The following is a 15,047-nucleotide window of genomic DNA, read 5'->3' on the forward strand; positions in this document are numbered from 1 at the left end:
TAATACGTCTGTCGGGCGATAATACGAAAATTGATTTTATGCGATACGCTTGTAAGCGTTTATCGTCTATCATATGGAAATCCATAATAGGGGGGTTATACTCTTCAAAAACAAACATTAGCAAACCATAGTAGAAAGCGTAGCAAATTTCTTAGAAATTTCGTACTGCTTAAGAAAATTTGGCTCAATAAATTTTTCTTGACCATTTCTGGACGTTTTTTTTGTTCGTGGAACCAAAGGGATGCTTACAAATAATAATACAAAAACAGATTTGGTTTTTATTAACCCGTAACTTCAATAGCATTTCTGCTTGCATACAAAAATTTAAAACCAATGGTTTGTCTTTACGGCAAGACATAGGTGTTATTAAAGAGATTAAAAACAATTTACCTCAAATGGAGAATAACGAATATTACAAAAAAAAAAAATAAAACGGCCAGAGGAGATCTCTATTATTTGAGAATATCAAGCAACACTTGATTGTCTCTTGTAATTTTTCAATACTTGAAACATACCGAGAAAAAAACAGAACATTATGCTATACTTAAATTTTGTTGTTTCGCGAGCATATTTGCGAGCATATTTACCAATGTTTCAGTGCTTATCTAATCGTTTAAAATGGATATTTTCTTGCTTATTTTTTTCGGTCCTGATCATAATATTCAGATCATATTAACTTACGGTGTGTAATTCTTCGACTGCTCCATTTTATCTCGGAAGTCCTTTGGAGTTACCCAACCTTCATTTTTTAGGTCGATTTCCGCAAAGCTTGGAGACTCAATCAAATCCTTCAGTTTCAAAAACATATCGAAGTATTTTAAAATCAATTCAACATTGCCTGCTGACTCAACCAGTGTATCTACCATCTGTTTTCCAATAGTACCTTTACATGGTCAATAATAAAGAAAAGTAAATAATGTGTAAGTAACAAAGAAAATTAAATCAAAAATCTTATGTCCGAATATTTGATCTTAAACTAGATCGACACCTGAGTGGAAGATCGACCTATTTCGGCAGCAAGTTCGAAAACACCCTATCTCAGAAAACTCTTCAAGAAAGCCCTATTTGAGGAAATTCAGAATTCAGCTTATAAACGCGCTATCTGAGCACATTAATTTCTTTTCGTTGGAAATAATAACTAAATTCAATTTTAACGAAGTCTCACCTGACCTATTAAAATATCTATAGGTCATTTCGTGACCTTAGTGTATTAAGTGTAAGTTTTTCTTAATTTAACGGAAGGGTTAAATTAAATATATGAAAAAACAACAGATGAAGATACTTACAAACCCAAAGAGACAGTCACATGTATTACTGGTGGCAGTTACATGTGGTTATGATTTAATTGACGCAAAACATTTGGAAACATTTGAAAAGTTGAAAAACACCAAACACATTGAGAAGTTCTTGCTGTAGCATTTAAATTTTCAGCGTTGTCTCACACTCCCTTTCAAAAGTTAGGTTATTTTGATTGTTGTTGTTGTAGCGGCTACTAAGCCCCGTTCGGGGCAGTTCATCCATCAACGTTGTCGTCTATTTCAGCTAGGGGGAGGCCCAGGAAGTGTGCTACTTCCAGAGGGGCTGTCCATAGGGACAGGGGCGTTAGCTGAGTGGGATTCGCAGGGCATGTGAAGAGTTGCCGGGAGTCATGTGGCGACTCTCCACATGCCGGGCATTGGTTGGGCAAATCCTCCGTTGATTCTGCTCAGGTAGCTGTTGAGCCAGCTGCAATAGCCAGAGCGAAGTTGGGCTATTATAGTGCGGGTCTCCCGAGGCAGACAAAGTTCTGTCCCGTCCAAGTCCGGTGGTTGTGTGCCTAGAACGGCATTCGCAGGGCGGGAGTCTACATAACTTGAGACTGATTCCCTGTGAATGCCGTTGAGGGCCTGTCGGTAGGTTGACGGGTCCAGAGGTTGTTTAATATACCTCTTGACTTCGTCTGTCAGTTCGTAAAGATGCCTCCTGACGTGCCGTGGCGAGGGCTCTTCCGCGAGCAGTTGCCCGCTGGGATGGCCACGTCTGTGGCTCCCAGCGAGGAACTGCTTTCAGAGCATTATGTTATGCTCCTTTACTGGGAGCATCTGGGCCTCGTCGTGAAGGTGGTGTTGAGACATCATCAAGAGGCATCCTGTCGCAGTTCGTAATACCGTGTTTTGGCAGGTCTGCAGCTTCATCCACTGCATCGTGTTAGTCCCGGCGACCATACGGGCGCTGCGTAGTTCAGAACCGTCCGGCCAATTGCCTTGTATGTTGCCAACAACGTTTCTTTATCTTTGCCCCAAGTGCTGCCAGCCAGCGACTTGAGGACATTGTTGCGGATCTGTACTTTGTTGACAATTGCGGTAGTATGCGCCGAGAAGGGGAGCAGACTGTCGAAGGTAACTCCGAGGATTTTCGGGTTATTCACCGTCGGTATTGTTACGTCATCGACGTGAATACCCAGTGGCAGTCTGACCTCCTTCGTCCAGGTGGTGAAAAGGGTTGCCGAGGATTTCGCAGGGGATGGGGCAAGGCTTCTTGCAGTGAAGAGGCGATAAAGTTCGGAGAGGTAACCGTTTACATTTTAGCACAAGTCAGCAATTCCATTCCCAGACGCCATGATCGAACAATCGTCAGCATACGAGACTATATTAACACCCTCTGGTGGCTGAGGAAGCTTTGATATGTAATAATTAAACAGTAGCGGGGGCAGGACACCACCCTGTGGTACCCCTTGTTTAATTTTACGTGGCTTGCTGGTTTTGTCTCTGGAGATTACTGACGACTGTCGACCACTCAGGTAATTCGCCGACCACCGTTTCAGCCCCTGTGGGAGTGAGGAGGCCTCTATGTGTTCTAGTAGCGTTGAATGACTGACAGTGTCGAACGCCTTGGACAGGTCCAACGCTACTAGAATAGTTCTCTCACAGGGGCGGTTTCGGTATAGGCCACGAGTTATCTGAGTGTTTATGGCGTTAAGTGCTGTTGTTGTACTATGCACTTTACGGAACCCATGTTGATGCTTCGCTGGGGTCAGCGTGAAGTACGGGAGCAGCAGGGCCTCGAGTGTCTTCGCTACCGGGGAAAGGAGAGTTATCGGGCGATAAGACTCTCCTTTTTTGGCTGGTTTCCCCGGTTTGAGCAGTGGGACCACTCTCTCCAGATGTCTGGAATGACGAGAGTGGTCATTGACAGGTTGAGGACCTCCGTTAGGTACGCTACTCCCGCAGGACCCACATTTTTCAGCATCAACATGCATATTCCGTCGGATCCAATGGCTTTGGAGGCTTTCGCCTTCCCGATGGCTACCCTTACCTCACCGCTGGTGAAAACAAGAGGCGCACTAGGTTTTGGCATTTTGTACAGCCTTCTGGTCACTCGACGTTTGGCTTTATCCACCGGAGGATGCAGAATGAACTGCCGGCTAAAATAGCTCGCGCATCTCTCCGGGTCCGACGAAGCGTGGTCACCAAAGTCTATCTCGACTCTGTCGTCGCGCTTCGTCGGGTTGGACAACGACCTCACGGTTGACCAAAGCTTGCTCACACCAGAGGCGAAGTTGCAGGTCTTCAGATGTTCTTCCCATTTCTTCCGCTTATGTACGTTCACAAGTTGCCGAATCTCCGAATTCCGAATCTCCGAATTCCCTAATACGGGGATTTCCGGGATCGGCCTGACGAAGGTTGTCGCGCTCGTCAGCTAGAACAGCCGCTTCGGCAGAAAAATTCGGACGTGGATCCTTAATACATCCTGCTGGGATGAAGCGAGCTGCAGCAGCGGTGACAACCCTGCAGAACTTACTTTCACCTACATGAACGTCGGTTGGTATGGGTAGTGCAGTGAAGGCGCCCTCAGTAACATCCGTGAAGCCTTTACAGTTAGCTTTGGAAAAATTGACATAGGTCTGGTGATCCACGGAAGCAAAGTCGGCAGGTTTATCAATCGAGATGACTATGGGCAGATGGTCTGATGCTAGAGTCAGCCTAGGTCGCCATGATACGCTGTTTATCAGACCAGCGCTGACGATTGTTAGATCTGGCGAGCTGCAGCAGCTGCCCATAATCCTGGTGGGTGCGTCGTCGTTCATTGTGCAGAATGTCGAATCGTCTATCTGCTCAGCCAGATGTTTTCCCCTACGATCATTTGACAGGCTTGAGTGCCAGAGATCGTGGTGCGCGTTAAAGTCACCAACTACCATACGGTTTTCACCTCTGAGTAGCGCACCTATTTCAGGGTGATATCCTGCCGGGCAGCTGGTGACAGGGGGTATGTATACGTTATATATTTCGAGCTCAACATCGCCTGACCGGATAGCAATACCCTGACATTCTAGGATACGATACTGCACGGTGTGGTGCGTGATGAACGCTAAACCGCCACCATTATCTCGCTCGCGATCTCGACGGTGCACGTTGTATCCGGCGCAATTCAACAGGGTTGAATTGCCGTGCAACTTCGTCTCTTGGACCGCAGCTATTAATATTCCATGCATTCCCATGAAGACAGTTATCTCCTCGATCTTACTCTGGAGTCCGTTACAGTTAAATTGTAGCACCTTTGTGTGCCTTGCGAGACCGATTGTGATGTGTGGTGTTAAAGAGTTGTGTTGCCTGCCGGCCCCCTGCTGTACATGCTGCAGTAGGGGGTGCTGCCTTGTGGTGGTGGTTGGCGGCGTCGCGGGGGAGGGATGCGACGGGGCAGCACAGTAGGGGCCCACATAGTCACTCGTCCAATCTCGTGTGAAGTCCTGAGCACGCCCTAAAGTGGCACCAGCCGAGGCAAGAGTTGCACTTGACTGATGTCACGTTATGGTATATTCTGGACTGACAAGTAGAGCAGATTGTCGGAGGGACTAGGAGTTGCCGGCGGCGGTGTGTGGGTGCTATTTTGTTTGTTTGTGTGTCTATTATTGTTGTGTTGTTTTGGGGTGTGGGTGTGTTGATTGCGTGCTGCCCAGGCGGGTGGTGGTTTGCCGTGGAGGCCGTCCGGTTCGCACAGCATGGGGCCACGAACGACGTGGCCCATTGCCGGTGCGTACGCAGGCCCGAGCAGTTACGGAGGTGACTCCACCCGTCACAGGCATTGCACCTTACCGAGGTAGAGTTTGTATGCAGTCGTCTCTGGCATACGCAGCAGGTGTAGATTTCTGGCCCTGGGTTTGACTCTATTCCAGCCCTGAGCAGAAGGGTGCGGAGAAGGTGTAGCCCTAGGATCGAGCAACGTTTGATGGATTTCGCCGACCAAAACGGGGTTAGATCCCTGAAACAACAGCCCTTGGTCGGGTAAAACCCGAGTCATTCCGGTACGTGGAATCGGCTGTCGCGGAAATGTTATTTTGATCTGTTAGCTTTGATTGCGTCTTTTTGCCAATCTTTTAATTCGTCATTAACATCACTTCCATATATACACTATTTACACGTAGTTGGTAAAATGGCGAGTCAAGTATCGGCTACTTCAGCATCTATAACTAGTTCCTCAATTTTCTAAGGCGATACAAGTCTTTTCAATATTTTGTGCAACTCAGCAGCACCGACAATTATTAGAAATGAATGTTTATCGAGATTTTTGAGCTTTAAAACGTGTCATTTTGTAAACCACGTGGACTTTTTTTAATTCTGCGTTTTTTACTCGTCGCCAAATGATACATTTGCACACTTCGACGTCCACTTGACATCTCATCTTTATTACGTTGTTAGCTTTTACATATCGCTAATTTATTTTAATAGTGTCGTTATCCAAAGAACGCAAGTATTGATTTGAGTGTACGAAAATGGCCGCAACCTCTTCTTTTAGGTTGTGTAAAAAATTCCTAGCTCGATCGATTACCAGTGTCTACTAGTACAAAATATGTATTCATATTTACTATGGGAGTATTTGTAAATTCAAAATTTTAAAGACGTTTTTTTGCAGTTTTGCTTTTTTGAGTCATGACACTGTTAGGGACAAAACGATACTAGTAAATACAAGTAAATACACGATACTTTTCGTCCGATACAAAGTAATTTTGGTATCGATACTTTTGAACCGAGTACTGAGCAGGTATCGGAAGAAAGTACTTATATCGAAACCCGATTCAATGACAATTTTATTCGCGGACTTTTATTTTTTAATGTAATCATTATTGTGTGACAGTAAATTTTATACACAACAAATTTTATACATTCGCGAAACCATGGGGCAAATTTAGTAAATCTACGTTTTTATTTTTTCTCTCTGACGTCAGTATTTTTTTAAGGACTTTGAAGTGAAGAAAAATATAATTACTTCAAAAAATTATTAAAAAATTTAGTGCAATGTAGAAAAACAGTATGACTATTAAATTATACAGAAAATTCTTTAGAATTAAAGTCGATTAAATTTTTTGGTGCATACGGACGATTAGATATTAAAAATGTCCTTTTAACATTTTATCATTGAATATGCTTGAAATTTTACATTAACTATTTAGGTAAAAATTATATGTTAAGGACTAATATGCACTCGACCACATCCCCGAATTTCGTCTTTCTAACTTTATTAGCTTAAAAAAACTAAAGCTAATTAAGAGGACATTTTAATACCTATTCGTCCTTGTGAACCAACAAATGTAATGGCTTTTAATTCTACAGAATTTTCTCTTTCATTTGGTATCCATACTGTTCTTCTCCATTGGAATGAATTTTTTAAATAATTTTTGGAACTATATAATAATAACTTTGAAACTACAAAAGCCTTAAAAAAATGAAATTTTACTATATTTGACCCATAATTTCGCGAGTATATTAATTGCTTCATGTGTTTCGATTTTTTTTTTTTGTTGCACGGTGTTATCGTTTCATTAACATATGGAAAACCTGAAGTAAAAAGTTGCTGAGTCCACTTTTTCTGAAAACTTATATATGGATATAGGAAGCAAGGTAAATTAAAAATGCAACGTCTCCAAAAGGATTAACTAACGTTCTTGTTTTATTTCTTCCCGTTTATATCCCATTAAAGGCAAATTTACTTAGAAAAGAGGTACAGAAAAATCGATAAGCTCACAAAAAGTTCTAAATCTTTTAAATTGCAGAACCTTCTGCAAAACTCTTGAAGGAAATGTTTTGAAAAGTTTTTTTTCCTCACCTTAGAGCTGTCAAAATATCGATGGCACTATCGATAGTATCGATGGCTTTTGGTTTCGGCCTACTATCGATAGTTTTTAACAATATCGATACTATCGAAAAATTACCACTCTTAGTTTTGCGCCATTTTCCAAGCGGTGACAATTTTATGGCTAATAAATTTATTATACGGGTAAGTATTTTGAGAATAAAATAATATATTTTCTATATGTTTGCGTGAAAATATGTAAATTTATAGTTAGAGTTTATTTTGGAAAACAGCCATAAATCTTGTCAAAAACGAATAGCTACTGTGATTTTCAAATATGCAAATTAATGTTTAATAGTTTTAACTATTGAACTGATCCGTTCATAAAAAAATCCAACCTTAAATTTGCCAAATATTTTTCATGTTTGAAACATTGATTATTTTATGTTATATGTGACCTGGTCTACGAAAAGGGAGCTTACGTGCGAAAACTAGTTTTCTGTGAAAAAGCTGTTAAAAGTAAGCAACTCGTTTCGTCAGTTTCTCATTATCTCGTTAATTGTTCCGCGCCGGACGTCCAGTAAGTGTTGTTGTTGGTCCAGTAAGTGTTGTTGTTGGTCGGAATATTATTATAGTTCATCGTGTAAGTGTAAGTTGCTAGTGTGTGTAGTTTTGTCGTATTTTTACTCTTCTTTCTCTACAATTTTAGTACACTTCTAAGCAAGTTAGGATTTTCTGCTTTTCACCACGTGAAAAAGCATCTCATCTTCCATCCGAATCAACCAAAAAGTGAAAATTGATTTTTTGACACCTAAGCCCCCTTTCCGTAGACCAGGTCACATATAACAAAAACGGATTTCTTATGATATGTATACATACCTAATTAAAAAAAATTAAAACTAAGTTTCTTGGTGAGTTTTTTAAAATAATATTCGAGCCTATTATGGTTTTCGACGTCGTCGCGACGTCGATGTAACTTTTTCATCAAAAAGTAGCCCTCGTAGGTCCAACTTCAGCTACGCTGACCACAGTATTTTCGAGGAAAGGTGTTCTTCCTGTGGTAAGCGTAGTTAGAGTTCGACTTACGAGGGCTATTTTTTTATGAAAATATTACATCGACCTCGACAACCATAATAGGGCCGATTATGTTCTTTGTATTTTTTTTTTTATATTGATTACTGTACACTAGACTGCATCACTCCCCATAGAAAAAAACTCCACTTCCACCAAAATATCTCGGAAAAATATTAAGATTGACTTGACCTGGACCGATTTGAAAATACCTCCAAAATTTTTTACGGAATCGTAATAATGAGATTTTTGATGCTTAACTCAGCCAAAATCTTACTAGTTTAGACTTATGAGTAGGGAAGACAAAAATATGCACAAAAAACTTAATTATATGATCATTAAAATGACTCCAAAATTTAAAAAATGTGCGTGATATATGCCCCAAAAAATGTATATGTATAACGAAATTTTTTTCGATTATCGCATGAAAAGTTTTTAACATACTTACATATATGTATGTATTGAAAATATTGCAAATGAACGTTCTACGTCACAAGACTTTGTTGGACAGGATTTAAAAGATGACAATTCTCCAAGTGAAAATGTTGCAACATTTTATTGAAGTGTTGCCTCACACAAAATATTTTTGTTGCTGATATTGAGAAGTTGCAAGGGTTACAATAGATGCAGAATAAAACTCGTTGCTCAGTTCGCAACACACCTGGAAACTGTTAAACAGCTTTCGCTAAAAAGGAAATGTTTTTATTGAATTTTTCAACCACCAAAACCGGTTTAGCGCGAAACTTGACTATCGGAAAACGACAGTCGAAAATTATTTACGAGTATATTAAAATTGTTTACTAGAAAATAACGGGACTTTTCATTGTTTGTCAGCCTTTTTTTTGTCAATTAAACAAACCTCGTCAGCGACACTGGCTATCTCCGCAAAGGTATTGTCATATGAAATTATGCGAAAATTAGGTAACTTATTACCAAAGAAATCATTTTTATGCATTTTTTCGCCAAAATATGCATTTTGTGTCATAATATGCATTTGCATATGGAATATGCATTTGCATATTTTTAACCGACTTCCAAAAAAGGAGGAGGTTATCAGTTCGTCGGAATATTTTTTTTTTTTTTTTTTTTTTATTTATGTTACCGCATAACTTTGGACCACGTTAACCGATTTCGATATTTTGCATCGGAAAGATAGTGTCTCAGAGGTGGTCCCATACTAATCTGGTTAAGATCCGATCAGCGGATCATGAGATATATATATATATATATTTTTTTTTATATGGGAGTTGAAGTCGGTTTTTTTTTTGCTAAAAATTACTAGTTGTCTTCCCTACTTATGAGGTATCATTGGTAAGGTATTTTCTCACCCTTTTAATTTCTTTGCGAATAAGCTCATTCAAAGTATGAAAGAGGAAGGTAAGACAAACGAGTGTCATTCCATGTTGAATTAAGATGTGTTGGTATTTGATAAAGAAAAAATTGGGACGTGAATGAGCCTTTTTGCAAAGAAATAAAATAAGAATAGAATAAGGGTGAGAAAATAGCTTTCCACTGATACCTCACAAGTCTATATCGGTAAAGGTTTAGAGCGGTTATTCAACTTCTTCTTACACAAATCTTTGAAAAAGGTTAAAAAAACAGCATCAAAAATCTCACTATTATACATGTTTTTAACATTTTTATGTAAGCTTATGTTAAGCTTAAACTTTTTTGTCATCTGAGCGGATTTTTTCCAAAAAATCTTTTAAGAAACTATTTTTATTCATAAAAAACTCAATTTTTAGAGGTATTTTCCAACCGGTCCAGCTCACGTAAATCTTAATATTTTTCGAAAAATTTTGGTAGAAAAACCGCAACCTTTTTTGGTGATGTGCAGTCTACTGTACCCTTATGGAAATAAAAGAAAATATGCTTAGTATATAATAAAAACGTTTCGATAGTAGCGATAGTATCGATAGTGCAGCTAAACTATCGCAAGCTGTCGAGTGGCCTTACTACCTATAGTTTGACAGCTCTACCTCCATTGTAAATTTTCTTCAAATGGACTTAGCTACTTTTCACTCTATGCCTGAATGCCTACACTACACTATAACGTTGTCCTCCAAAAATTATCAACATGATTCTTTCAGAAATATACCATTACTACTTTGCAAAACTGCTGTTGAACAGTGTTATAATACATATGACTTTTATTAATTAATTAATTTGTATGAAGTAAATTCTAAAATAATTGTCTTTGATCTCAATTTATTTCTCTTTGTACAAAATAATAGTTTGTGTATTACAAATAGAATACGTACACAAAATACAAAAAAATTATGTTAACAAAATTCTGGAGACTTTTTAAAAAACAACATATTGGACTTTGCACTTTTTCTTGTTCTTTTGGGAGGCCATCCTAGTAAAACATGTTTTAAAACTTAAACCTTTTCTAAAATCAACAAGTAAGAAAGTCTAAGTTCGGGCGGAGCCGAACATTAAATACCCGGCGCAAATATTAAATATATGTTTTTTCACCTTTCCGAAACCTACCGCTAGATGGTAAGCCGGGGTGTATCAATTTTGAGTAAATTAGCGTCCTTCAATTTCGAAATATTGAAGTTTCAAGCATTTCTGAAATTTACCGTTATATGAGAAGCGGCCGTTATTTTAGTCCGATTTCAATAATTTTCAACGTTTTGCTTATATGTGGCAAGCACAATAACCACACCGAGTTTGGTACAAATTGGTAGAACGGTTACCGATATACTTATATGTGATCATAAGTGGGCGGTGCCACGCCCATTTTCCAAAATTTTACCATAAACGTATTTCTTGGTAAAGATGTTGCAAGCATCAATTTTGAATAAATTAGCTTCAATATTTACTGATTATCGAAGATTTTGTATTTCTCTAAATTACCGTTATATGTGATGTGGGCGTGGTTATTGTCCGATTTTAAAAGTTTCGGCGATTTTCTATGCTGTACCAAGGCCAACAACTGTGCCAAATTTGGAAGAAATTGGTGCAGCGGTTACCAAGATATACACATGTAACCATAAGTGGGCGTGGCTACGCCCATTTTCCAAAAATTTATAATATTCTTATTTTTCGTCTAAAACTTATTACAAATATCAATTTTGAGTGAATAATCTCCAGTAGTTACTAAAATATCGCAGTTTTCGTATTTCTGAAAATTACCGTTATATGGGAAGTAGGCGTGGTTATTTGGTATGTTGTGCGAAGGCCAACAACTGTGCCAAGTTTGGAAGAAATTGGTGGAGCGGTTACCAAGATATACACATATAACCATAAGTGGGCGTGGCTACGCCCATTTTCCAAAAATTTAAAATATTCTTATTTTTTGTCTAAAAATTATTGTAAATATCAAATTTGAGTGAATTATCTTCAGTAATTACTAAACTATCGCAGTTTTCGTATTTCTGGAAATTACCGTTATATGGGAAGTGGGCGTGGTTAAAGTCCGATTTCGCCCATTTTCAATACCAACCTACCTTGGATTAAGGAAAACCTACGTACCAAATTTCGTTGAGATATCTAAATTTTTGCTCGAGTTATCGTGTACACGGACGGAGGGACAGAAGGACAGACGGACGGACGGACGGACAGACAGACATGGCTTAATCGATTTCTTTTTTCATCCTGATCATTTATGTATACATTTGTCTATATCTATCTCGATTCGTTTTGGCTGTTACAAACAACCGTTATGTGAACAAAATTAATATACCCTTGTGCACAAGTGCGCTCGGGTATAAAAATTATAGTCACATAAGTTATTTTGACAAAAATTCATAGATATGTGATAGCGTTTTCTTATACAAAGAAATCTTATAAAGGTGAAGTAATAAAACAGCTTTCTCGCTTTATTTTCTGACATTCGGCTGCCCTATAGTAAAATTTTATAGGCAAATCTTCAAATATGGCAGTGTGAAAATCTTTCTTCTCACTCTAATTACTTCACCTGGTGTAATTCCACGATGGGTACAAATATCGGTACAAGTAGTTATCGATACTTTTAGGCCGAGACTTAGTAGGTATCGACAATTTCTTTCGATGCTACTTCCAAGTATAGGTATCGATACTTTCTTGGTATCGTTTTATCCCTAGACACTATTGAAGTAAATGAGCGATATGTATATAACTATACATTACGTTGTGTTCTTATTTTGGGTACAAGGATTGCCACACATAGGTAGGTATAAGTGTGAAACATAAAGGCTGCATTTCTTTATTCATTCTGAACGTTTGGAATAAACTTTTTTGTTTACTTATTCTTTAGAACGTTCCTGATGATATGTCAACGTATATTTCAAACTCATTCTGTTTATTCCGGCTGTGAAATGGGATTATCCGGAATGTATAAAGAAACGCAGCCAAAATGAGCGTAAGCGCAATTACGTATCACATCGGTTGTAGGAAAGGTGACTCAAAATAAGCGCGCGGGGATGCGACGGTGCAATCGCTATACCTAACATCTTTTCCGAAACAAATGGGCACAAAGTGCATAGGGTGTGGGCATCTCCGACAAAGAGTATCGAGGCGATACGAAGCGCAGCGGCAGGACGACTGGGTACGAGCAGTGTGTAAGGCGTTGGAGAGAGATAAGTACGAGGATTTCTTCATCAAACAAGGGATTGCATAAGGATTCGGTAAAGGATTGACTAGTTGTGCTGTCGCTAATGGAAACCGATATAATCAAGATGACACATAAACAAAGGCATTTTTAGGTTAAGAAAACGCAGGAAGCAATAAAAAATCGTTTTATATTCCGAATATCAGTTCGAAGGTTGTTATAGCTCAGTAGCCACTTCAACCTAATTTATGAATACAATTGTACATATCGATGCACCTCTGCAATAACGACACAACTCAAAACTCAAAAAAATAAAAACCCTTACTACTCATTCCTATAATCCTTGTATAACTATAGTTGTGTTTTCGTATTCTGCAGCAAAAAATATCCAGTAACTTGCCAGTAACCAAATTTCGGAGAGTAAGCCAATATTTACTCCCAATGAGTGAAATATGCAAGAAAGTACGAAAATGCAAAACAAGCAAGAAGTTGCTAGTTTTATGAACAGCTGATTAATTTGTTATTTTCCGATGCAATTTTCTTAGAAAACTAGTATTTTCCATCTTATTATATATTTAAATAGGTTTATTTTGTCAATTGCAACTCTAAAAGCACCACAAACAATTATTTTGGTAATGTGAATTACATTAAGCATCATGCCATCAGCTGTTTTTCTTACTAGCAAATAGTTGCTAGTAAAAATTGATCCAGTAAAAATCCAGTAAAACTTGCAGGTTCAGCTGTCATTTTTGCTCTCTCAATTTCCCCACTTTTGCTAGTTTCTTGCAAGTTTTTGCGTACGAAAACGACATCCAGTAAAAAACCAGTAAAATCAGTACTGGATTTACTGGATTGTGCGTACGCGAACAGGGCTTATGTAAGCAAGTAAGTAAAGTAAGTAGTAAGGATTACTAAAGTAAGTAGTAAGGATTAGACATGGATTAGAGAAAATTTAAAGGGCCTTAATAATAGTATTGTTTCGTGAGTTTTAAGTTGTATCGTTATTGCAGAGGACCATTCGTAAAACTGTAGGTCCTTACATTTTTGCAACAACATCAAGAGGAAAACCACAAATTGGAGGAGAAACAACACTTAGCCAATAATTATTATTACATATCGTCGTTTAAAGTACAAAACCGCGTATAGTCATTCTGAAAAAAACGGCGTAACTGACATTTGCTGCCAAAAATTGGATTTGCTCACACAAGCTCTTAGCTCAATCCTTATCCATTCGTCCAGAAATGCGATTGATTTATAAGAAAAGAGAACCATTTCGAAATATGAGTGTTTTACTCTCTAGAAAATAATTTATGCAACCTCACATACGCGCTTTTGCATTATCTTGATACGCGGTTTTGCATTTTTTTTATACGCGGTTTTGCATTTTTTTGATACGCGGTTTTGTATTTTAAACGACGGTATGTACATATGTATGTATGCAATATAAATAAAAGCTTCAATTAACTTACCATTAACAACGTTTCCTTCAAGCATAGAAAGCATCATCGTAATCATGTCCTTCTGCAAATTTAACAGTTCTTTCAGCAAGTCCACTTGACTAGAGTGCTTTGATAACTTTTCTTGCATGTGTGAAAAGAGAAAAAGAAAACCACCAACAGCGTCCCAAAGACGGGAGTGCGCTAAAGCTTGTTGATTTAATGTACACGGGCCTTGAATCACTTCCGTCAGCGTGTTGAATACTTGACTTGCTACCCCAATCGCTTTGAAAAAGTTTGCCTTTCCAGCAGGATCAATGATCTCTTTACTCGAATAGTGCCAGTAGAAATCCATTATTGATTCTTGCAGTCGTAGCAAGTAATCCACAGTACATATTACCACGTTCACTGTGGTAGTGTTACCTGCTTGTGTGCGTAGATAGTTCTGCCAGTCTGAAAATATTTGCGTTTTTTAATAAAATGACAACTTGCATTTATTCGATTTCCTTATACTAACCCAAGTTGTGGCCTTCGCATGTAAGTTGAATGAAGCGGAATAGAGCACACGTGAATTCAGCATCGTGCATGTTCTTTTCGCCTGCAGCGCCTTCCGAGCCCACGCCAAGACCTGCACCCGCACTTGGAATGTACTCTTTGTTGCAAAGTGTTTATTTGTATTTTTAGTTTGGGGATGGTGGGAGCATGCGTGAGATTTTTTGGTTTGGTCGCGGAATCAAAAATCAAGATAAGGGCGAAGGTGTAATTGGATAAATGTTCAAAAGAAACGTGTATGAGTTGTTTTCTAATTAAGGAGTACACATATCTATAACATATGAAGGGTGTCTAACAAAAGATGATATTTATTTCAATATTTAGTAATCTTTTAGTTTTTCTTTATTAAATTATATTTAAAAGGAGCTGCAGCTGGAATAAATGCAACCTGTTCCAAAACATTC

The 15,047-nt window shown here is 38.5% G+C and overlaps 1 protein-coding gene and 1 long non-coding RNA gene across 2 annotated transcripts; one reads left to right on the plus strand and one right to left on the minus strand.

Annotated features, from left to right (window-relative positions):
- Positions 1-677: 677 nt before the first annotated feature.
- LOC118754073 (ryanodine receptor-like) lies at positions 678-14,756 on the minus strand (the record flags this gene model as incomplete). Its single annotated transcript, XM_036488940.1, has 3 exons — positions 678-883; positions 14,125-14,544; positions 14,609-14,756. Coding segments are annotated over 3 exons (774 nt in total), but the record flags the coding sequence as incomplete, so codon positions are not given.
- LOC118754074 lies at positions 12,191-12,855 on the plus strand. The gene is made up of 2 exons (XR_004994861.1): positions 12,191-12,274; positions 12,499-12,855. It is a non-coding gene; the product is annotated as an uncharacterized LOC118754074 (long non-coding RNA).
- Positions 14,757-15,047: the final 291 nt, after the last annotated feature.

Source organism: Rhagoletis pomonella, unplaced genomic scaffold (genome assembly GCF_013731165.1).
Source record: "Rhagoletis pomonella isolate Grant_MI unplaced genomic scaffold, Rhpom_1.0 Rhpom_scaffold_03325, whole genome shotgun sequence".
In the NCBI taxonomy this organism is placed as follows: domain Eukaryota; kingdom Metazoa; phylum Arthropoda; class Insecta; order Diptera; family Tephritidae; genus Rhagoletis; species Rhagoletis pomonella.